The 23511-nt window shown below is 39.0% G+C and overlaps 1 protein-coding gene and 1 long non-coding RNA gene across 2 annotated transcripts in view; both read left to right on the forward strand.

Moving 5' to 3' along the window:
• The window catches only part of LOC124252866 (zinc finger protein GLIS2-like), a 63303-nt gene extending 44409 nt beyond the window's left edge, over positions 1–18894 (forward strand). Inside the window, exons 3-7 of the mRNA XM_046686539.1 lie at positions 11124–11280; positions 12045–12343; positions 13848–14060; positions 15252–15370; positions 15761–18894. Of these exons, the coding sequence (XP_046542495.1) occupies positions 13879–14060; positions 15252–15370; positions 15761–16389 (930 nt within the window). The 5' untranslated portion in view covers positions 11124–11280; positions 12045–12343; positions 13848–13878 and the 3' untranslated portion in view covers positions 16390–18894. The remainder of the gene's footprint in view (positions 1–11123; positions 11281–12044; positions 12344–13847; positions 14061–15251; positions 15371–15760) is intronic.
• Positions 18895–19745: 851 nt separating this feature from the next.
• On the forward strand, positions 19746–21494 carry LOC124252868. Its single transcript, XR_006892052.1, has 2 exons — positions 19746–20425; positions 20507–21494. It is a non-coding gene; the product is annotated as an uncharacterized LOC124252868 (long non-coding RNA).
• Positions 21495–23511: the final 2017 nt, after the last annotated feature.

Consider the following 23511-nt stretch of genomic DNA (forward strand, 5'->3'; position numbering starts at 1 on the left):
TGAATTGGTAGTTTTGGATTTCTGGATAAATATATTTTGAGTTTCCATGGCAACAAGTTTGACTGAAATTGGTAGTATTGCTCTTTTCCAGTGCAGAACTTTAAAACGTACAATGTTTCTTCACCAAACTTGGTACATAGATAGGTCTGGTGGTGAATTGGTGCCTTTTGGTAGTTTGAATAGAATAATTTTTGCGTTTCCATGGCAACAAGTTTGACTTCGACTAATATTGGTGGTAGTGCTCTTTTCTGGTGCAGAATTTAAAAACCTTTCAATACTCTAATTCCACTTTGTGGGTATTCAAGAACCTAATGACATGAATCAACAGTACCACTCTATTTCTCTATCAGCATTATTTAAGTATAGTGTTGGGAACTGGTTAAAATCTCATAATTGATGATTGGTTCATTACAACCAATCAATCATCGAAAATAATTGGGCAGCGTAATTTATGAAATTTGTGAATGCACACAAAAATAAGGAAAATAACATGTAGTTCTTTGGGGTTTTTTTTGCAAAATTTCACATCTTTAAAGGATTATGTTAGGAACATAAATTTCTTAGAGTCTTTAAGATAAATTCAATCATGACTTGGAACAAGCTTGTGATGCTTATGAAATGTAACAGACTAAACCAACCTAGTGAAAATACTGTTAATGAAAACAAGTGTTCTAGAATTGTTTGCGTTCGATTATGAGAAAACCTGATCATTGCTTGGTCGTTTAGTCACTGCGACCAATCTTCAATTATTTCAATTAATCGGACCACCACGACTGAGGTACATCAAACCTTGTAAGTACTCAGGCACTCTTTTGTTGATACAAGCATGCCAGTATATGTTTTCGTTGGCTAAAGTCACACCATAAAAATCTTCAGCTTTTTCAACAGTTGTCCTTTTCACTGTCGGTTGTCCAATGAGCAGTTGTTGTGGAAGCAGTAACAAAACTGCAAGTTGGGAAAAAAAAATTTCTGTGTAAGCTTTGTCATCTTGCAAAATCTTTCATGCAGTGACCACTTTCAGTCTATGTAAACTAAGGCTCAGTATTATTCGTTACACTGCTATACTGCGTCTAACAAACCCTTGTAGAAGGTCACATCAGCTAACCTTTTGAGTTGACCAATTTCTGGTGTCCCCCGCCGTGATATTGCTGGAATATTGCTAAAAGCAGCGTAAAGCAATACTCCCTCACTCACTCATATTTTGATCCATATACTACTTACATATTGAATATTGGGGCGGTCCTTAGTCTTTTTTGTTGAGTATATATTCAATCAGCAGAGATCAAGGGTATTAGATCCTCTTATTATATGAAGAGCTAATCATGCAATAGACTCTTCTAGTTAGTTCCCAATCCAACTTATAACAACACTGTAATCCTTACTGTATGTCTTGTTTCATCCAATTATCCATGTGCTATAAGTTACCAGTTGTCTGTCTGTTCTTCTTTTAAATGTTAATCTGAAGCTTATCACATATCATGCTTATATAAAATCGTTTGGTGGAACTCATTCCCGCTTGAGCATGGTGTAAGAATATTCACTGACGAATCACTATGACTTGTTGTCAGTAAAGTTGTACGTTTTCTTATTTGCCCACCAACCTCTAGAATAATAGTCAAACAAACAGCAAAATCAAGGTTATGAACGGTCCCTTAGGGTGAACCGTCCCCTCCTCAGTTCATAGAGGAATATCTAGCCAGGATGGGGAAGAAAAAGCATAAACAGGATGGGGAAGAAAAAGCATAAACAGGAGAGGGAAGACCAGGGCTTGGGTGCACCTTCCCCTCCTCAGTTCATAGAAGAAGATCTTGCCAGGATGGGGAAGAGTTTGCAAAAACAGGATGAGGAAGACAGGTTCTTAGAGAGGGGGTCTAGCCAGAGAAATACTAAACTGGACCAAACCAAGGAAGGGCTGTCTCTCTCTGTTATCCTAGCACTGTTCCATGTGGTCCTCGGCTACTTATTGTAAGGAGCACAGATTTTACATTGCTGACAAAAATCACATTTAGGAGTAAACTGTTACTTTGTTAAGAATGTTCATTCAGTTAGCATAAGGCATCTGAGGCTCCACAATTTGAGTTACAGAGTTGTGTCCCCTGGGTGTTTCAGAACCCTATGATTGTGGGCTTCAGTTCCCTTGGTTATGTTTCCAAGTTTGTCAGCATCATGTCCTTGCTTGTGGCTCCACCAAAATGAAAACCTCTGATACATGCATCACTTTAGTCATTCTTCCCACGAGCTGAGATGCAGTATCATACTGGAAGACTGTTACAAGAAGCATTAAAGCCAACTCCCTCACTGAATGAATGTGTTTGTTTGAGAGAATCACCATGGAATCAGCTTGTGACAAAGGTTTGAGACAAACAGTGAGATACGTAGAATGAGGACAATTTTTATGGATATAAAATAAAGAAGTTGTATATCCATAAAAAATGTCCTCATTCTTCATCTCCTCAACTTCTAGAATGTCAATCAAAGAAGTGAGATACGTGTTTGAAATAGTATAAGAGTCACTGTGAGATCTGTATCTGTATAATTAAATGATACTCTTAGAGGTTTATGGCAACAGACAAACCAATAGCAATGACTGTATTAGATGAGAGTGATGATATTTTTCCTTATCCTGACTCATGCTCTTTTTGCTTGTCTTCTTCTTCTTGCGAACATAGTGGAACACTTGTATCTCCCTAATTGAAGCTCCCTTCAATTTAAAATCACTAATTAGTATTCACCACGAGTTACCTCCTTTCCACAAGCGCGGGAACGAGGGCGCCACCTCTACCCATGTGCCTCACTCTCTCCTTCTTCGCCCAGTGAGCTGGACGTGAGAGCGCCTGTGTCTCCCGACATATAGACATCTATAGAGGTTTAGCTAGTATCCTTCAACGATTATATATTGATATTTAGTCGTTTTTCTACAGTTTATTCACGGGACGCCGTGTTTGTTTCAGTGGATTACGTTGATGAAAATTCTGTACTATTGCAGATTACGTTTTTTATGCTGCTGCTGATCCACCTTTAATATGATGTACGGCGCCATGTTTATTATATTCACATTGCAGTTGCGGTACTAATTTATCCAATTCTACCTCTTTATTAATATTTACTTTGCGTTTGGCACGCACAGCAGATAGGTCGCGTATGCAGAGTCTAGTATGACTGATACACGGAACCCTCGCCAGTCTACTGCTGTTGGCCGACTCCCCTCCGTGTGGTGTTCCGCTAGAGTGGTGGAGAGGTGTGGGGCGTAGTCCGCCATCTCCAAGAAGCATTCTGCTTCCCCAGACATCCCATCGTCGCAGCAGAAGACTAGAGGGTTTTTCTACTACATCTCAACAACCCGAGACCGTTCCCATCGAAGTTTGGGCCTGTATGATGATCAGCCGGTCATCATACGGATGTACATCAAAGATTGACCGATGTCGGCACAGATCAGCATGCAGCCTGATGTACCAACGCAGATATGCGATGATCGTCCTGAGGGTCCCATCATTACCAACACTCAAGCGCAGGCGTCGCGACACCCAGGGCAGCGTCGACCTCTGAGGGAAAATCAGCGAAGTCTACTAGGACTTTCTCAAGCGAGATTGTTCCAGCCGATGACCTGGACCTCTACGATGATCAGCTGATCATCATACCCGACGACGCCACAAGAAGCGACCCGGGGACAGCTACAGCGACATCAGCAGAGATCACCATGCAGCCTGATGCCTCTACACTGATGTCGGACGATTTTCCGTGGACCCCTCCATTAACACGCAGATAAAGCACCGGCGACCTCGTCGCAGACCATCCCAGAAGACATGATGCGACAAATTATGAACATCATGGAGGACCAATATCTCGCGGTAGCAGGGTCCGAACCAAGCGAAGGCTCCAAGCGTGAACAGCACCCCAGAGGCACCCCCGTCAGCGTAGCAGCCAGGGGCGATGTCACCTTCGGCGAAGGAAGTCACGGACCACCTTGACGGAAGGACCTAGATGTACAGCTCTTCGGCGAAGGCCTTAGCGGCGAAAGGACCTAGATGTACAGCCCGAAGGCGGAAAGAACCTAAATGTACAGCCATGGCGAAGGACTTCGCGAAGGCAGGATAGATCATCACCTTATGCGGTTTCATCCCTAGATGTGGACTCGGACCATCAGACATCACGGAAGCCTTCGCGAAGGTCATATCGTCGTTCCCCGGACCGGGCGCAGAGGAAGCCAGGCGAAGGCATGCGCTTGAAGGACACCTGAATCCAGATCATCATCATCTAGAAGGACATCGAGGGACTATACAAGAGCTTAGCGAAACTATCAAGCGTTCCCCTCACAAGTCTCGAGAAGATCAACCCATAGACAAGTTGATCATCGATATCAAGTATAAGAACTACAATCGTATATTGGTTCTGTTGAATCCATGGCGAGGCGTATGTTAAGCTGGCCTAAATAGATCTAGAGCGATCAATTAGACACTTATCACCAGACCGTAACACGACTTCTGAATATGATAAGATGATCCATGCGGCCATACTTAGGCAAGCGCTTAGCCGATCCCACATCCTGTTAAACACAGAGGCTGTTCCACGAAACAAAGCTCATATATATATTTATATATATATATATATATATACTAATCGGGCTTTGATTTCGACACCTTAGCGATGGTCGCGAAGGCTAAAGTGGCTCAAGTCTACTTCACCCAGAAGATCTAGAAGGGATGCCGAGAACTTAGCGAAGTCTCGGCGTTCACCGAGGAAGTCTCCTCAAGGTTTCCATATACTAGCCACTTTCGTCATATATAGCTACTCGTCAGTCCGTTCAAGGCGTCGCATAAGTTGATTATCAACTGTATGCCAGATGCCGAATCTATAAGCCTCACGCGAAGATAATTGCTCAGGCTATTTACAACACAGAACGTCCGCTGTATTATTAGTCAGCGACATTTCATAGATCTTCACAGAAATCAACTATTCGTATAAATTGCTAATATACAATCCCGGACGACGATACGATTATCTACATGCGTGACCATTACAGCATATCTGCAGACAATTCAATATCGAGAAATTGAACAGCAGCCTTGTTACAGCGAGTATAACTCTTAATCGTCAAAGTTTCTGAGAAGAAATATGTACAACAAGTTCAACGTTAATTCTACAATTATGACGATACATTCATGTATACAGTCTACAAGCTCACAACTTGCAAGTTGTTTATACCCTTATATATAAGGAAGTGAATTATATTCAAAACTGAAATTACTTTCCGCGACAACCAGGAAAATAACCTACCCAGCATAAAATTACAGAAGCGAGATATTTTCGCCGGAGGTTTCAGCGGTTACCATTAACCCTCGAAACACGTGGTCACTCGGATAACCCGGGAAGCTACGGTGAAGACCGGCGTTTATGCTAATATCAGCGGCGACAAGAATTTATTCAAGGTGGGTTTTCCGCTACACCGGTGACATCTGGCGGGTATTATACAGAATCAAAATGCCTTGTTCTGATTGGACGCTGAGGACAGCGACCTACACAGAGGTCGATCTCTATTCACAGTTCAAGACTTACGTCACAAGTGACAACTATATATCAGTGAGCGAGCAAGCCTCATTACAGTCCAGTTAACCTGAACATTCATGATTAGACTGCCTTTCTTCAAGATAGAGACCTCCCTGTCAAGTTAAGGCGAGGATCGGCAGTCAGGCGATTTTACATAAAGCTCAAGCGAGGACAGACACACCTGGTTGTGCACCTACATCGTCAAGGACTTATGGCGAATTACCTGAGCGAAAGATACAAGTGGATCTAAATCCTGGCGTTTCAGACTACAGCTGAATTTCATCAGCGACTAACACAACTAGATGGTTAGTAAACCTACTAAACTTCTGTTTGGAGAATAAGCGGAAATTTCCGCCCAACCTGGGGATATGAATATAGTGCTCCAACACCTCACAAGTGAGGTTTATGAACACGCCTGGATGACATACTTGGACCCCATGATACGATGATTCTATCAAGATGGCCAGCAAGAGCACTGTAAATTTATCTCCACCAAACCAAACAGGAGTAAAAATGCAACAGATTATTTCCTCTATCATCAACTTACGCAGAGAGAAGTCTCATGTACTATATCTCCATTTGGATCAGAACTGTCATACTACGTGCATATCGCGGATGGACCTATTCCGACCCTCCATGAGCTTAATACTCATGATATTATAGCTAACTTACTTCTACAATTGTTCCACACAAATGTGATTGAAATATTGGAGGGTTTTATTTCTGGAAATCGATATGGTGGTTGCAAACCATTATCTGAGAGATATCACCACCGAGGGCGTCTCAGGTATACACCAATTGATCCCATGGTCCTCGCACAACAGCTGACAGTTCTCGGGAGAAGATAAGTCAATCTAACAGATTTTTACTTATCTTATAACAATACTAAATAGCTTCATGCTATATATAATTTACTTAAGTTCCTTTTATCATCACAGTACTATGATTATTACATCATACAATATATAAGTTAACAACTCTACAGAGTTTGTTATTATATATATTTACCTTAAGTTATTCATATTTTAAGAGTAATATTATGGTTACATGATAAATGCATCAGCTAACAAACTCTACAGAGAGTTTGGCTATTTTATACATAGCTTAAGTTAATTAAGCTAACAAACTCTCACGGAGTTTTACTATATATAGGTAACTTAAGCTAATTATACCTTAAGCATAGTACTATACTCATATTATTAAAATATATTGGCTAACAAACTCTAAGGAGTTTTGCTATTATATAGGTAGCTTAAGCTTATTCATATCTTAAGCTTAGTACTATGTTTATATCATATAAGTAGATTAGCTAACAAACTCTAAAGAGTTTTTGCTATTTGGCTTAAGTATCATCATATTTCTAAGCAATATGGTTATATTATAACATGTATTAGCTAACAAACTCTACAGAGTTTTAGCTATTATATATGTAACTTAAGCTTATTCATATCTTAAAGCAGTACTATGTTTATATCATATAGGTATATTAGCTATCAAAACTCTAAAAGAGGGTTTTGCTATTATATATTTAAGCTTAAGTTTCATCATATTTTAAGCTTTATAGTTACATTATAACATGTATTAGCTAACAAACTCACGGAGTTCTTGCTATTATATATGTAGCTTAAGTTTTCCTTCATAAGCTCAATACTAGGTTTATATCATAGCTAACAAACTCTAAAGGGTTGTTTTAAGCTATTATACAATTAGCTTAAGTTTTCATCATATCTTAAGCAGTATGGTTACATTATAAAGGTATTAGCTAACAAAACTTCGGCCGGAGTTTTGTTATTATATATATATAGCTTAAGTTTCATCATAACTTAAGCTCAGTACTATAAGCTTAGTACTATGGTTACACTATAAACATATTAGCTAATAAACTCTACAGAGTTTTTGGCTGTTATATATGTAGCTTAAGTTAATAATATCTTAAGCACAATACTATACTCATATTGTAAAATATATTAGCTAACAAACTCTACTGAGGAGTTCTGCTATTATATATGTTGCTTAAGTTCATTATATCTTAAGCACACTACTATACTCATATTGTAAAATATATTAGCTAACAAACTCTCACGGAGTTTTGCTATTATATATGTAGCTTAAGTTAATTATATCTTAAGCACACTACTATACTCATATTGTAAAAATATATTAGCTAACAAAACCCTACAGAGTTTTGCTATATATATGTAGCTTAAGTTAATTATATCTTAAGCTCAGTACTATACTAATATTATAAATATATATTAGCTAACAAACTCTACAGAGTTTGGCTATTATATATGTAGCTTAAGTTAATTATAGCTTAAGCACAGTACTATACTCATATTATAAAAATATATTAGCTAACAAACTCTACAGAGTTTGGCTATTATATATGTAGCTTAAGTTAATTATAGCTTAAGCACAGTACTATACTCATATTATAAAAATATATTAGCTAACAAACTCTACAGAGTTTTTGCTATTATATATGTAGCTAAAGCTTATTCATATCTTAAGCTCAGCATTATATCTATATCATATAAGTATATTAACTAACAAACTCTAAAGAGTTTGCTATTATATAATTAGCTTAAGTTTAATCATATCTTAAGCTTAGTACTATGTTATATCTTAAAGTATTTTAGCTAACAAACTCTAAGGAGTTTATACTAGCATATTAACAAGCTTAAGTCTATTAGTCTTAAGCATTGTATTAATGTTATATATACTTTATCATAATAAGTACATGGTAATAACCTTTATATGGCAGCTGATAAGTTAGCAGCAGGAATTCATCAATTCAGTGCCTTTATGAAGTTCCCATAGGGTTATTACAATCATCACAGTTCAAATCACTAATTATTAAAAATCCAAAGTATTAGATATTCCCACCTCCGTTCCGTAGGATGCTACAAGCAAAAAGAGCATGAGTCAGGATAAGGAAAAATATGTAATTTTTGGAGTAAAATTGATATTTTATACTTATCCTGACTCATGAGGTCAGCCCTCCCATCCTCCCCAAATAACACTTTGGATTTCCCTGTAAATTCAAATGTTGGGCTCAGTATATGAGGAGAGAGTGAGGCACATGGGTAGAGGTGGCGCCCTCGTTCCCGAGCTTGTGGAAAGGAGGTAACTCGTGGTGAATACTAATTAGTGATTTTAAATTGAAGGGAGCTTCAATTAGGGAGATACAAGTGTTCCACTATGTTCGCAAGAAGAAGAAGACAAGCAAAAAGAGCATGAGTCAGGATAAGTATAAAATATCAATTTTACTCCAAAAATTACATATTTGAGACAGACTGAAGTGCCATGTCTACATGGTAGAGTGACCTGTCAGTCACTGAGTGCAACTGAGTGGAGTAATTTGTTTAGACTGGGGGAGAGAGATTCCTGATTGGCTCTGCCAGTGTGTAACCCTACACCAACCACCACTAGGGTCACTAATCAGCATGCAGTTCTATAGGGAGAAGTGTCTATACTGTATAATGCACGCCATATGGACAGGTAAATAGGGTGATAATATAGCATAGGGCCACATATGCATATCAGATACTGTATATATTTCTCTACCATTTAATAAGAACACCAACATGATCTGAATTTATCATTCTGTATACAGAGAATGTTAATGAGTTCTAGCTACATTTTCACTCAGGTTGAAAGAACAGTTAACAGTTTGTAACAAACATACTTATAACAAGGTAATGGATATACTGAACAGTTTTATTTATAAGTATTTTACTCAAAATTGTATGATTATAATTATGGTTGTAAACAACTGCATTTAGTTAGAATTGTAGTTTACTTAAAGGCGCTAGTTCACACCTCATTTCTCTAAAAAGTAGATAATGCATTTCACTCAATAATACTATCGGCCCTCAGGGAAGCTACCATATAAATTGGGGGTGACTGAGTATGGTTTTACGCCGCTTTTAGCAATATTCCAGCTATTTCGGGGACACCAGAAATAGGCTTCACATGTTGTACCCATGTGGGGAATCGAACCCGGGTCTTCGGCGTGACGAGCGAATGCTTTATCCACTAGGTTACCCCACCGGCCCATTTATTGTAGAACAATGTTGTCATTGTATTTCATTGTCTCTTGAATATCATAGTCCTATGCAGCTTAGAAAAGAAGTTCCTGGAAACAGTATAAGTATAAGTATAAGTAACACAATATATGACATACCTTAATGTCTTCCTGTTAAGGTGCACATATTGTAGAAGGAAAGCAGCACCGTACATTTATGCAGAGTGATTTTAAGTTTTGACTTCTCAGGCAGTCCTTTTTTATGGCAGAATAATATTTACATGTTATTTACACATTTCATTGTTTGGGTATATTTGAGTGTCTGCCTTGTTCAATCATTAAACCATTAAAACTACATCAAACTATCTAAAAATAAATGTTAATGTAGTGTATCACAGTAGCTTGTAAATAATCAAACCAATGGTTGAGAGCATGAGCAGCAACACATGCCTTCAGATGATGTGAGGGGGGTGGGGTAGCCTAGTGGTTAAAGCATTCGCTCGTCACGCCGAAGACCTGGGTTCAATTCCCTACATGGGTACAATGTGTGAAGCCCATTTCTGGTGTCCCCTGCTGTGATATTGCTGGAATATTGCTGAAAGTGGCGCAAAACTGAAAACCCACTCACTCACTCAGATGATATGAAGTGAGCTAAGTCCTGCACCTGACTTGATATAATGAATATTGCTCAGACTGATACTCTGTCATGAATCCTTGTCACAAAGAAACCTCCGTCTGATGGATACTATGAAAGTTACCATGGTGATACTTTTTGTAATGTTTCCTTTCTCTATGTATCCATCAGTTACTGAGTGAGTGAGTGAGTTTAGTTTTATGCCGCACTCAGCAATATTCCCGCTATATGGCGGCGGTCTGTAAATAATCTGGACCATACAATCCAGTGATCAACAGCATGAGCATCGATCTGCGCAATTGGGAACCGATGACATGTGTTAACAAAGTCGGCGAGCCTGACCACCTGATCCCGTTAGTCGCCTCTTACGACAAGCATAGTCGCCGTTTGTGGCAAGCATGGGTTGTTGAAGACCTATTCTACCCTGGATCTTCACGGGTCCATTAGTTACTGAGAAGACATGATCTGATAATAGTCATTTAGAAGATGTCTCTTCACCAGTTGGGTGTGGACAAGCGTTCGATTTGTCTAACAGGGTATTTGGTCTTTCAGAGGGGTTAGGTTTAACAACAGGGCAACACAGGAATTGGTAAGGACAGGGTCTTGTCTTGCAGGAGTTCGGTCTATGATGTTGCGGACAAGGTGTATTCTACTGGTTAAAACGTTCGCTCGTCATGCCGAAGACCCGGGTTCGATTCCCCACAGGTACAATGTGTGAAGCCCATTCTGGTGTCCCCTGCAATGATGTTGCTGGAATATTGCTAAATGTTGCATCCACCTCACCCACTCACTCTTTCAGTGTGTGGACTTTTGTGGGTTTGGTCTTTCAGGATTTGGACTTTCAGGGGTTTTGTCTTACAGGGCCTTGTCTAGCTCAGTACATACATGTGACTTAGTCTCCCTGTTTGTTTGCTGCAGATTCAGCTAAATGTGTCTGAACATCCGCTGCTGGTGAAGGATGAGGCCACCTCGATGGAGGGAGGCAATCCAGGCTACTCCACACGGCATCCAGTCAGGAATGGAGGAGGAACTCATGGGGAGGAGGAACAGGTTCACTCCTTGGGCAGCAAATCAAGTAAGTGGGATTGTTTCAGAACACAGTGTTTCACACTTATTGTTATCAGAGGTACAGATAAGCTGCGTATCTGCGTAAATTACGCAAACATTTATGTGAAAACTCAATTCTTACCAAGCCTGTTGCGTACAAGTACGCTTGAATTTTTGTAAATACTCAATATATTTTATCTTACATGCGTACACACAAAAATGTCAAATCTTTGTTTGCGTACAGGTGCATAGATAAAATAACTGAGGTACATTGAGAGGTTCTATTTCAACACATGAACTAGGCAACTTGCAGTCTTTCTTATAGTTTCTCATATTACAGATCCAATATAAATAACATTTAAGCGTCATTATATTTGTACAATTAATGGAAAATGACGAAATACCCAATTGAGTTTGAATGAGGTGGGTACAATTTATTTGATTACTCAAAGGAAAATTAGGATACCCAATTGAGATGAGCACAAGCGAGTACATAACTCAATGACCCAAAATGTTATCTGTAGCTCTGTGTTATATTGTGCAGGAAAGCTACTTTTAAGATTGAGTCATTCAAATCATTTCCAATGAGGAGAGTGGAGATGTAACTGGGATGACGGTCTCCTTAAGATTTCAGTGTATAATGCTACTCAAAAGAACTTAAAGATCAGCTGATTCTTTCATATTACTGTAGTTAATCGATACAAGGTCCTGGTGTTCTTTGCTGGTTTTGAGATATACATTTTCGAGTCAACTATTTTAAACATTGCTTTTACGTAATGTGTTAATTTTCAGACAATATGGCTCCTGGAGTGGCTCAGTCTCCTGGAACCGGGCACTTCCACCACCTGTCTTCCCAACACTTGCCACTCTGCCTCACAACCAAGGATCTTCCACCCTCACTTCCTGTCTACTGTGGGTCATGCACACAACATGATGTCATCATCTCCCAGGATGGACTGCAGCCTGGAATCATCACATCCTGCTCAATGCCACTGGCCATGCCACCTATTAATGAACCAGTGATGATGACGTCAGTGATTGGTCCATCAAGTGTCCCCCTCCCGCCTCTAGTTGACCTCTCATCAATGAAGGTAACTGAATTTAACATTACATGTAAGAAGGGATTAGTGGTTGTAGTGGCAGCCATTGTGGATTATTATTATAGGATATTTATATAGCGCACATATCCACGCAACTAGTGCATGCTCAAGGTTCTGGTATTTTTTCCCTCGATCATTGGATGTCAATCTCAATGGCTCATCGTATTATCAATCTCAACTCCCTGGGGAGTACAATGTATACAACTCTTGCTGCCACTAGGCGCACCAAGTTATTGTTGTTTTCTCATCCTAATGAGGTGCCCATTCACAGCTGGGTGGACTGGGACACATAGTCACAGTACTTTGTCCAAGTTCACTGCACGTTGCTGTACCCGCAACTAGGTGTTTGCATGTATTCATGTGGCCACCATCTGGTCTGTTACCAACAGATTCGTAGGTTGTTTTAAGTGCACAGGGTTGTGTACTGTACACTAGGGGTTGTGACAACACTGAAAGAGTCTGCACACAAAGTTGACTCCAAGGTTTTTACACCCAGTCACAGGTGGACTCGATCCCGTCACCTCAACCTCGCTGGATCACTAGCCTGGCGCCTTAGCCAGCTCGCCCTCCGCACCCCATAATGTCTGATTACAATGGTTTGCATGAATGAATTGGCTGGCGACAATGTCTTCAGTGCAGGTTATGGTGATTACTTTAGGGGAGTCCCATGGGATTATTGTGGCTTTGATATGGATACGGTGGAAACCAAGACCTTAGATATCCAGAAACCTTCCATACCGGATGATATTTACATGAAACAAAATATGTCCTTTATAAAATACTTCAGTTAGCGGGAAATCCTGCTTGGATCTGGACAGTGATCTTAAATACCATCAGTTGAAAATATAAAGTACTTACCTGACAACAACTATGTGATGTTTGTTGGGCAGCCCATCATCTCGCATGCAACATCAACGGGATGGGTATAATGTCTAAATCTACTCATGTCAATCTATTTTATCATGTTTATTCTATTTTATTAATTTCATTCAAAATTTCACTGCAACTAAAACAACACGATATTGGAATATATTATTGCTGATACCAAATTAGTTTCAGATACAAATTTATTACAACCACTGTGTTAGCCTTTCTTGTGCTGTATTATTGGTTGTTTAACTAAATCACCGTAGATTGGGAGAAAACACCCAATTGCTATTTCCGGCTTAGTTTTGTCTCAAATTTCACATTGACATTAGCCAAGTTTGTTAATCCCTGTTCCATCACATGAAATGTTGAAGGTATATGATGTAGTGTTTGACTGAGCATGATACAATAAGATCATGTGCATAAAATAATAGAGATTTGTTGTTTTTGCACCTGTAGAATTTAGGAAGTGAACGGATTTGGCTTTACTGAAATTTGTTTTCAGCAAAAGAAAGGTTTGACTCTAATGGAATTATTTGTTGTTTAAATGTTAGAAGCTTGAGACAAATGTATGTCTGATTATTAATAACATCATGAGACAATTTGGTAACATTATGTGTCATTTTAGTTGCAGTTATCTCCCCCCTGACAAGGAGCAGATGTCACCACCAGGTGGAACCGAGTGGGAGTGTAGATGGATGCAGTGCGAGCGTCGGTTCTCTGCTCTGGATGACCTGGTCAATCACGTCAATGACCAACATGTAAAGGTGGAGCGCCCAGACATTGACTACCAGTGTAAATGGACGGGATGTCCCAGGCAGGGGAAGGGCTTCAATGCAAGGTGGGTTCAGCCTCCAACATCACTGTCCTCGCATGGGTCCAATGCTGGCCACATGAGGGTACTAGGTTCGCACGGGCATGAAAAAAACTTATATTTGGACATATTACCCCAAAAGGCCTTAAATTTGTTTCACCCTTGAAAAGGCCCTAATTGCCAGTGATTTGCCCTAGAAAGTTTGTATATCTAGCAAAACTTGTCAAGTTATGTTTTTACCGGAAACTAGTACATACTGAAAGTACCTCGCAGTGACAGTATTTGTTAATCAATTTCCATTGCAAAGCAAAACTTTCCTAGTGCAGCGATGTAGCTAAGGGTTATTTCCTTCTATTGGACGGTCGCACATTTGACCTTGTATGTATTCAATACTTATTTGTGATATGTGTTTCTATAGTTCCTGAAAATTGATGATTGGGCCTGGAAAAGCCCCTAAAAAAGCCTTTAATTTGATTTATGAACCTTGGGTTATCGAAATGAGGATTTGGAGGTCACTCGGTGTTGTTCAGCTGGGATGTGGCCATCAAATGAGGTTTCATGTTGCTTTTAGCAATATTCCAACAATATCATAGCGAAGAACACCAGAAATAGGCTTCACACGTTGTACCCATGTGGGGAATGATAACCCCCGTCTTTAGCTTGACGAGTGAATGTTTGAACCATTAGGCAACCCCCCTCAATTGGGATGAAAATGAGGATTGGATGGTCACTTGGTGTCATTCAGCTACGTTGTGACAGTCATGAATGAATTATTGGGATGGGTGGGTGAGTGAGTAGTGAGTGACTGAGTGAGAGTGCTGTTAGCAATATTCCAGAAATATCTTGGTGAGGGAAATATCTTGGCGTCACTCATTGTACCAATGTGAGAAATCGAACCAGGGGCTTAGCGTGATGAGCGAATGCCTTAACAATCTGGCTACTCTACCACCCCTGAGACAGGGGACCAAAATGAGGGTTGGGTGTTCGCTGAGTGCCATTCAGCTGGGTATTACTGGTCATTATGCAATGGCTTAGACTTCATTTTGTATTGATAAAGGTGCAGGATTGCTAATTAATAGAGAAAGGACTTCCAAACCCATGATAGCAAAGACTCTACCTTGACATAGCTGGCTCGAGTTGCACTATAGAGAACTGTTACTAATGATGAGGCAGTGTTGTGACATAATATACATGTATAGGATGTGATGCTGTTGACAGATACAAGATGCTGATACACATTCGGACTCACACCAATGAGAAGCCTCATCGATGTGGTCTGTGTGGCAAGTGCTTCTCACGCCTGGAAAACCTCAAGATTCATAACCGATCTCACACAGGTAATGAACATCTAATTCTGGATGCAACCAGTTGAGGACAACTAACTTATGGTATCATACAATTATAAACAGTCAACTTAGTGACTTGGTTGTTTCTGGCTAGTTGCGTGTTTGGGTGGTTGGTTGGTTGGTTTGTTTAATGCCGCACCCAGCAATATTCCAGCTATATGGTGCTGGTCTGTAAATAATTGAGTCTGGACCTGACAATCCAGTGATCAACAGCATCAATCTACTGGTTGTTTCTGTGTCAATGTACGCGACAATGTTGATCTTGGTTTAAAACATTAGTCACCACTGCATTTTCAGGTCCAGTCAGGATGTTTTTCCAGGCAGCTGGATTCCTTACAGTGTTAAGCAACAAACCAACAAAGTCTTTGATTGGTGTTTCAGGAGAGAAGCCATATGTGTGTCCAGTTCAGGGCTGTCACAAAGCATACTCCAACTCCAGCGACCGTTTTAAGCATGTGCGCACACACCAGGAGGAGAAGCCGTATGTGTGTAAGATGCCAGGATGTCATAAGAGCTACACTGACCCAAGCTCGTTAAGGAAACACGTGCGGACAATTGGACACCATTTCCGTGGTGATGGATCAGTAACGCCAAAGTTGCAGCGGAGTTCTCCCCCTTCCCCAGTGCCTACTCCTCCGATTACAGTCAACAATCTCATCAATCTTACGCCTTCCAGTGGAATGCTGGGAAGTCTTTCCCCCCATTTCCTGCCTCTATCACCCAATCTTTTCCCCGTGTCATCTCTTCATTCATTGTTCTCACCACCTGTCTTATCCTCATCTCATTCATCATCATCATCAAGTATCAGCATACAAGCAAATCATTCAGGAATAATTGTGTCAGACTCACGATCCATCCATTCTGAAAAAACTGATAGTCCCGTTGATATAAAGACTACCTTACCTTCTCCAAGATGCCAAGATGGTCCCCTCGACCTATCAAGAAGTCCATTACCTCAGCAAGCCAAAGACGATGAAACATCAGACATGGACTATGTCCAGGTTGACTGACATAGAAGGGGAATGCTTGGCCCTGATTGTGTATGATATAAAATATTTATTTTTACCCAGAATATTCCGTTTCGTCACATACAGATATGGGAACATTTTATCACCTTGTTTTCATGTGTTGGTACAAATACAGCAAATGATTTAAGGTAGGAATAAGTCCTGATTGTATCAGCAACACCCTTGATGTGTCTTTGGTCTGCTTTTATTTTATTTGAACAAATTCATTTTTTCTTTGTTTTAGAAGTTTCTACATGCTGATACCTTTTTTTCCCATTTCTGGAAAATCACTTTACTTTTTTCATCACTTATTTAGTGACATTTTTTTAAAAGAGCAGGAACCAGAGATATCACAATCTGTCTGCCCGCCACGTGATTCCCATTCTGATTAATAGTAAGCAACTGATCATTGGGAGATGTAGACTTCATAAACACATCGGTATGTCACTATGATATTCTTGGTGATGAGTTTGACAGTCGCCATTTTGTCCTTGACCTTGTCTTTTGTTATCACAAAATGGAGTGGAAACTCATCACTGGAATGACCTTGGACAAATCCCATTTTGAATGAGGCTATCAGTCCAGGTATTTTCTGTTCATAAGTGAAACTGCTCGGTTGTCTAGTTGAAGCTAAGACCATGTGTGTCTGGTGTGCCTACCTGGATACCTATAAAATACATTAATGATACTGATACATCTCCCAGACTGGAACAATCATTCTTTGTGGTCAGACATAAGTGCTATGTTTTATTTATTGTATTTAACTCTCATCTTTGTGAAGATTGTTTGAACTGATTATATTTATGGTTATGTTACATTACTCAACAAAATGCTCATTTAGGCATTTAACTGAAGTAAGACATATACTTAAGGGAGGTAACTCCTGCTTATTCCAGGCAATACTGACAGGTGAAAGGCAGTATTGGGATTTATCAGAGACGATTATAATCCTGTGTCACTGTCTAGGTGGACAGGATGGGATGCAGGTATGTGGAATGTGTACTTCAGTGAGCGGCATTCCGTTATCTGCATGGGCAGAAGTCTTGTTAGTCTTTGTTTTGTTCATTTATTATCTTGTGTTCTTGTTTTGCTGTTTATTAACAAACATTCTGCTCCATTTAAGAATGTATATACTTTTTAAGGTGAAGTGTTTTGAAGTAGGTGTATAGGTGTACACTACCAATTTAGTTATTTTGGAAGGTTTTTAGTTGAAACTGAAACTTGAAGTGTGCTTATTAGTGCTACCAGTTTAATATGAACTATAATCAAATAAATTCCACAGGTTGTGCTACAGAGGTTTGTGATTTCAGTTTTATGAAAGAAATTTCAAATTGGGGACTAGTCATTTCTTACAGGAGTGGAGGCTAACTGTCAGAGATGATTAATTTTTATTGAGACTTGCATCCCCATTGATTTGCTTACCTGTAGAATAAGTGACTGGTCTTGTTGATCTTCTCACCTGTACAATAAAGTATTGGTCTTTTTGATCTACTCTCCTGTACAATAACATATGGTCTCTTTGATCTACTCACCTGTAGAATAAGTCTCTTTGATCTTACATGGGCTGCAGGTTAAAGCCGAGGTCATGCTAGATGTCTCAGTCAGAGAGGGATCCATTTAAATGTGCGTGCTCAGATCTGCATTACTTTTCTGAACTGTGATTCTGCATATTGTGATAGAGAAACTTGTTTGTCCAGTAGCCTTTTTTTATTAATTTATGACCTCAAAGAATGTTTTATTTAACAAAAATTCAAGATGCATGGTACAAAATATCCCAGCATGTATGTCAACATACATGGCCATGGCTTGGAGACTTGTTCCTATCTGTCATTGCCCGGTGTCATTTGTTTTCCAATCGTGGATACAAAATAAATGCTAATAATTTGATTTTTATACAATAATTGTTTCTGTTTATGCATCAATTAATTTATATTTGTGTTGGGAAACATGCCTACAAATGATTCTGTTTATTTTTTAAGTATGGTAACTTCTTGACTGGTACGTTTAAAAAAGTTAAGGTGCTACCTTACCCATCTGAATCTGTGTGTACAATTGGAAGCTTGATTTTGCACATTCAGTGGATTTTCGGTGCCATCGTTTGACTTGAGTAAATCAAGTCTTTTGTTCCGATTTCTTTAGTTACCATATGTATATAATCAAGTTATCTACCTTTTCATTAATACTGACAAATTACGGATTGATGACTCTCAGGGAATTAGATCACATGATAACCATTGTAAGTTTACCTCAACTATCAAGCATAATTTATCAATTCATATTGCCAGAGCTGAAGTACTGGAAGTCTACTTGCTTCGCCCTTGAATGTGGAAGCAAGGTTAACCAGTCTTCTATTATTATGCAGAGTTGCATCCCTTCTGCATGCCAGGAACCTATGGTAGTAGAGCATGTGATGATTTGTTCCCCATTATGTTTCTAAGTTTGTCGGGGAGGTGGGTTAGCCTAATGGTTAAAGCGTTTGTTCGACACGCTGAACTCCCGGGTTCGATTCCCCACATGGTTACAGTGTGTAAAGCCCATTTCTGGTGTCCCCGGCTGTGATATTGCTGGAATATTGCTAAAAGCAGCGTAAAACCATACTCATTCTAAGTTTGTCCACATCATATCCTTGCTCATGAGGGTAACCAGTATGATAAATATAACTTGACTATCCCCAAATCACTTCAATATCGCACCCGACTTTTAAGATATCCTTTGAAAATATGGTTACGAAATTGTATTGAGTTACTTTTCAACAACCGACCTTATGGTATTGTATGTCAAATCAGCAAGTTTAGAAGAAAGTAGTGCTTATTTAAATAATGTCATGACAAACTACGGGGAGAGTTCTATGGATATACTTTGTACAGCTTCTTTATTATTATGTGAGCAACATTTGGGTGTAGCTGCTAACACCGTTATCAAGCAAGTGATGTACGATACTACAGGAAAAGTTTATACATGAGTCAAGTCTGAACAGTCAGCTGATTGATGTGATGACCATGACAGATGAACTATTGTAAGGTAAATAAACTGGTGGTCCTTCACTTTTTGTATTTAGTAGTGTATGGGTTATTTAAACGAACATGGGCATATTAACCACACAGCAAATACATATTGCCATGATATTGCTAAAAGCAGCGTAAAATCATACTCACTCACTCACTTTATGTTGAAATATTCCAGTTGTTACAGTGATACAGGGGCTGATACTGCTTTTTGAGAAAGGGGGGATGCACACTTCATGTTCACGCAAGTTTCAATGGTCATTTAATAAACTTTCAGGACAAAAGGGGGGTGCACACCCCTGCACCCCCCCTCTGGATCTGCCTATGGTGATACAGTTGTATCTTTCGTTCTACAGAAAACCCCTAAATCAAATATAATGTACTTAATGCCATGATGTGCAAATGTCAGCATGACCTTTCAGAAATATGTATCAACTGTCACAATGTATGTCAATATTGTAATCATCAAATACAAGTTAGGATTCCTTTTCTGCACCTTATTTAGTATTTTCAATGGGAATGGAGGATGTCTGCCACGGATCTAAGGCAAATTAATTTCTATTCATGGAATATGAATATCACATTGGATTTAAGTGCTGTGGCCAGTTGTTTTGTGTTTATTACTGTTTTTAAGAATGTAAGAATAATGTATATAAAACATAAATTGAAGGGCAAATCAAACATCAACATTCGTTTCATGATTTGCTATATGTCAAATATTCATTATACTTATGGTACGTTTATATTGATAAATGACACACTGCTTCTTTCAAGATATTGTTACCATTCCATTCATATGTTAATAACTTGGCATTTTCAACAAGACTCTAATATACTTGTCAGTGTCAGTACATGTATATCATTAGGGGTGAAATGGTACACTCTTACTACTGTACGGTACGTATTGTGGTACAAGGCCTTCGGTTCGGTCCATTTTGGTTTGGTAACTTATTTCCCGGAAAATAGCGGCCGTCTAGCAAAGAAATGCATAGATTTTGACAAAATTATTAAATTTCTAGACATTTTAGAAAAAGGTTAATGAAATGATGGTACGAAAACCGAAAATGCATAGATTTGGACAAAATGATTCAATTTCTAGACATTTTTAAAAAAAGTTTAAAAAGGTTAAGAAAAAGACGAAAACCGAAAATGATGAATTTTTTGGATTGCGTTATGGTTAAACGACAGGAAGACAAAATACTGCGGTTCTACTTATAGCGCTGTACACCGTTTCACCCCTTATATAACATACTATCAGTACTGAGTTAATACTAGCATGAAATGCATTTTTAAGTTCCTGGTTGTCAGCATTTATTGTAGAATTGCATTCACTCATTGATGCATTGTAGTGTAGTGACCTGAGTTGGCCGGTATATATCTTTCTGAAATCCACTTCATAACAAACCATGCATGATGTGGAATAGTATCTATGCCCTTGTGGGGATTCCATCTTAGAACAGGTTCAAAGTAACCTCTGCCTGTTGTATGAGGTGATGAAATTGATCAGGTGGACAGGCCCATTGTCTTGTTTGATTGAGTGTCATTGTATCTAAAAGGCATGGGATACTGCAGATAATATACAATGGCTTGATTGTCTGTTCCAGTCATGGTTATTAACTGGCTGCTGTCACATCACTGGAATATTACTGAATGTAGTTTCAAAATTAACACATCCTAACAGGAATTGCGTGGAAAGTAAGGGCTCCGGATTCACATGGTATCACTATATACAGTATCACCATGTTAAGTGGTATCAGTTCATAGTGAATATAGAGCAGAACAAAGTTATATGACAACTGTGTAGTATGTCATTCATATGACTTCATGTTTTGGATAAATTATTTCAAGGTATATAGTTTATGGTCTGGCATCTGTTCCTGGAAGTTTTACACAGAATAGATTACAAAATGGCATTGTTTCCTTTGTATCAAAGCAGAGTGTTGATAATATTCATATATATAGTCATGTGTCTGAATATATTTGTTTATATATATGGGTGATGAAATGTGTTGTATGAAGTGCATTGATACATCGGGAGTTGTTGTGATTGAGAGTGTTGGTTGTTGAATGAATGTTGTTGAAATAAATACTTGTTGATCTCTTTCACGTTGGTTGTTACATCATTTCCAGAATCTTGCATCCTCAGTTATCATGGGAATTGTCTCCTTGCTCTTCCATTTCATACCATGGACCATCCTCGATAATCTCCAGGGTATATGTTACGATCACTCTCCACTATACCCTTGATGCATCCACGGCTTGGCCCAAAGATTTTATTACCTCCCTTTGCTGGCTCCGCATTCTCACAGTAGCCAGTCAGCTAAGCCGCCGTTACATCCGAGCTTGCCAGTGTCAACAAAGATAGCGGTCGCAGTCGCGAAGGTTTGTTCGCAGTGACACTCCGATTTTTTAGGAAATAATACAAATTGACAGATCTGTAACTTTAAAAAAATATATAAAAGAACTCCTTCTACTTCTTTCAGAGTACCTCTGCATCAATTGTGTTGCCAAGTTTAAACGGTTAGATAATATAGTGGAGAGTGATCGTAATGTATACCCTAGAGATTATCGAGGATGACCATGGACCTACTTGCACCATAACTTCACTTATTGTCAAATCTGAATGACTTGACTTCCATAAAACCTGTCAAGCAAATGTTGTTTTTTGTTGATGAAAAGCAACAATGATTCAAAACGGACAAGTTTTGTTTCTCTTGCTGTGAAATTGTTGGAATATGTCTAATAACAGCCAAAAGAAACTCGGGGTAAACATCGTTTCCAGCTATGCATTCTGTAAGATTCTTCTGTCTCAGTCCCCCTCATGGGCACAATGTGTGATGCCATCCCCCTGCTGATGGAATATTGCTAAAAACAGCCCAAACCCGCTCATTTGTTTTACCAGCTGAACATACCACTGAAAAGGAGGATCGAACAACTCTCTCGTATTACTATGGATAATCTGAATGGTCTTTAACTTTTTAGAGCTGTATATGATTAATATGAAGGATTTCCTTTTAAGTGGCTGAAGCTTTGAATGAAGATCTAAGGTATATTCCAGTGAAAGAGGCATTTTGTGTGATTTTAACTCTCTGCTCACTTCCTGATAGAGGTGGTGATTCCACTTCCAAAATACAGTTTTAACTAATACTAATAGGTTGAGGGTATTTGTCACAATAAAATGGAGATACCTTTGATAACTGTGGATGAGAATCTCGACACAGACACTCAGGATGCAGAAAACACAAGATACTTGTCCTGCAGCTGTTTTGCTGTGTGGGCTGCTTCAAACCAATCACACGTCTTAATTACATTCTTACTCTTAACTCAGCAGCCATGACAAAACGCTAATGACATCATTCACTGTTTATTCCTTCATGTAAGATGAGATGCGCTATCCAATATATAATAACATGAACACTCCACATACTAGTACACTGTACATATTTACAGACAAACTGAAGACGTGGATCACAACGGAGTCTATTCAGGAGAAGATAATTTGGTACTGACACTGCTTCCTATAGTTAAACATGTTAAAATATTAATGCATCTGGTATTTGTCTTTAGAGATATTTATTATTCAGGATAATATTTAAACAAAACAGCCAGTAGCATTATTACAATTAGGCTAAACAAATATTTGGTTCTTTGAAAATTAACTATTTGTACTTGAGAAAGTTCTTGAACAATTTGTACATCTCAGATGTTAAAAAATTCCACACAACCTGAAAGCCAGACATTTACCCTGCAGATTACTTCCTATGTATGCTGCTTGACACAAAATCTTCATAAATAAGATCTTCTACAACTGTTTCATGTTTGGTGGTCCATGGTGGCCAGTGCCAGTCTTGTATTCACAAGGCAATCCTAGCTCTATGACTGTTGTAAACCAATGTTGAAATATAGGAGTTTGGTAGTCATAGTGCTTTGAGAGCTTGGTAAAGCAGGGCCCAGATGGACAAGACCGCATTATGGTGGTTCAAGGGAGCATACTCTCTCTGTGCATCATACATGCAAATGTGGGCCCACACTCGAAACTAAACGACATTTGAAACCATGTCAACATCGAGTTATGAGTGTCTGCCGAAATAAATACTCATAAATACAATCTAAGTGTCAC

The sequence above is a fragment of the Haliotis rubra genome, unplaced genomic scaffold, assembly GCF_003918875.1.
Source record: "Haliotis rubra isolate DU_JTF1 unplaced genomic scaffold, ASM391887v1 Scf528, whole genome shotgun sequence".
In the NCBI taxonomy this organism is placed as follows: domain Eukaryota; kingdom Metazoa; phylum Mollusca; class Gastropoda; order Lepetellida; family Haliotidae; genus Haliotis; species Haliotis rubra.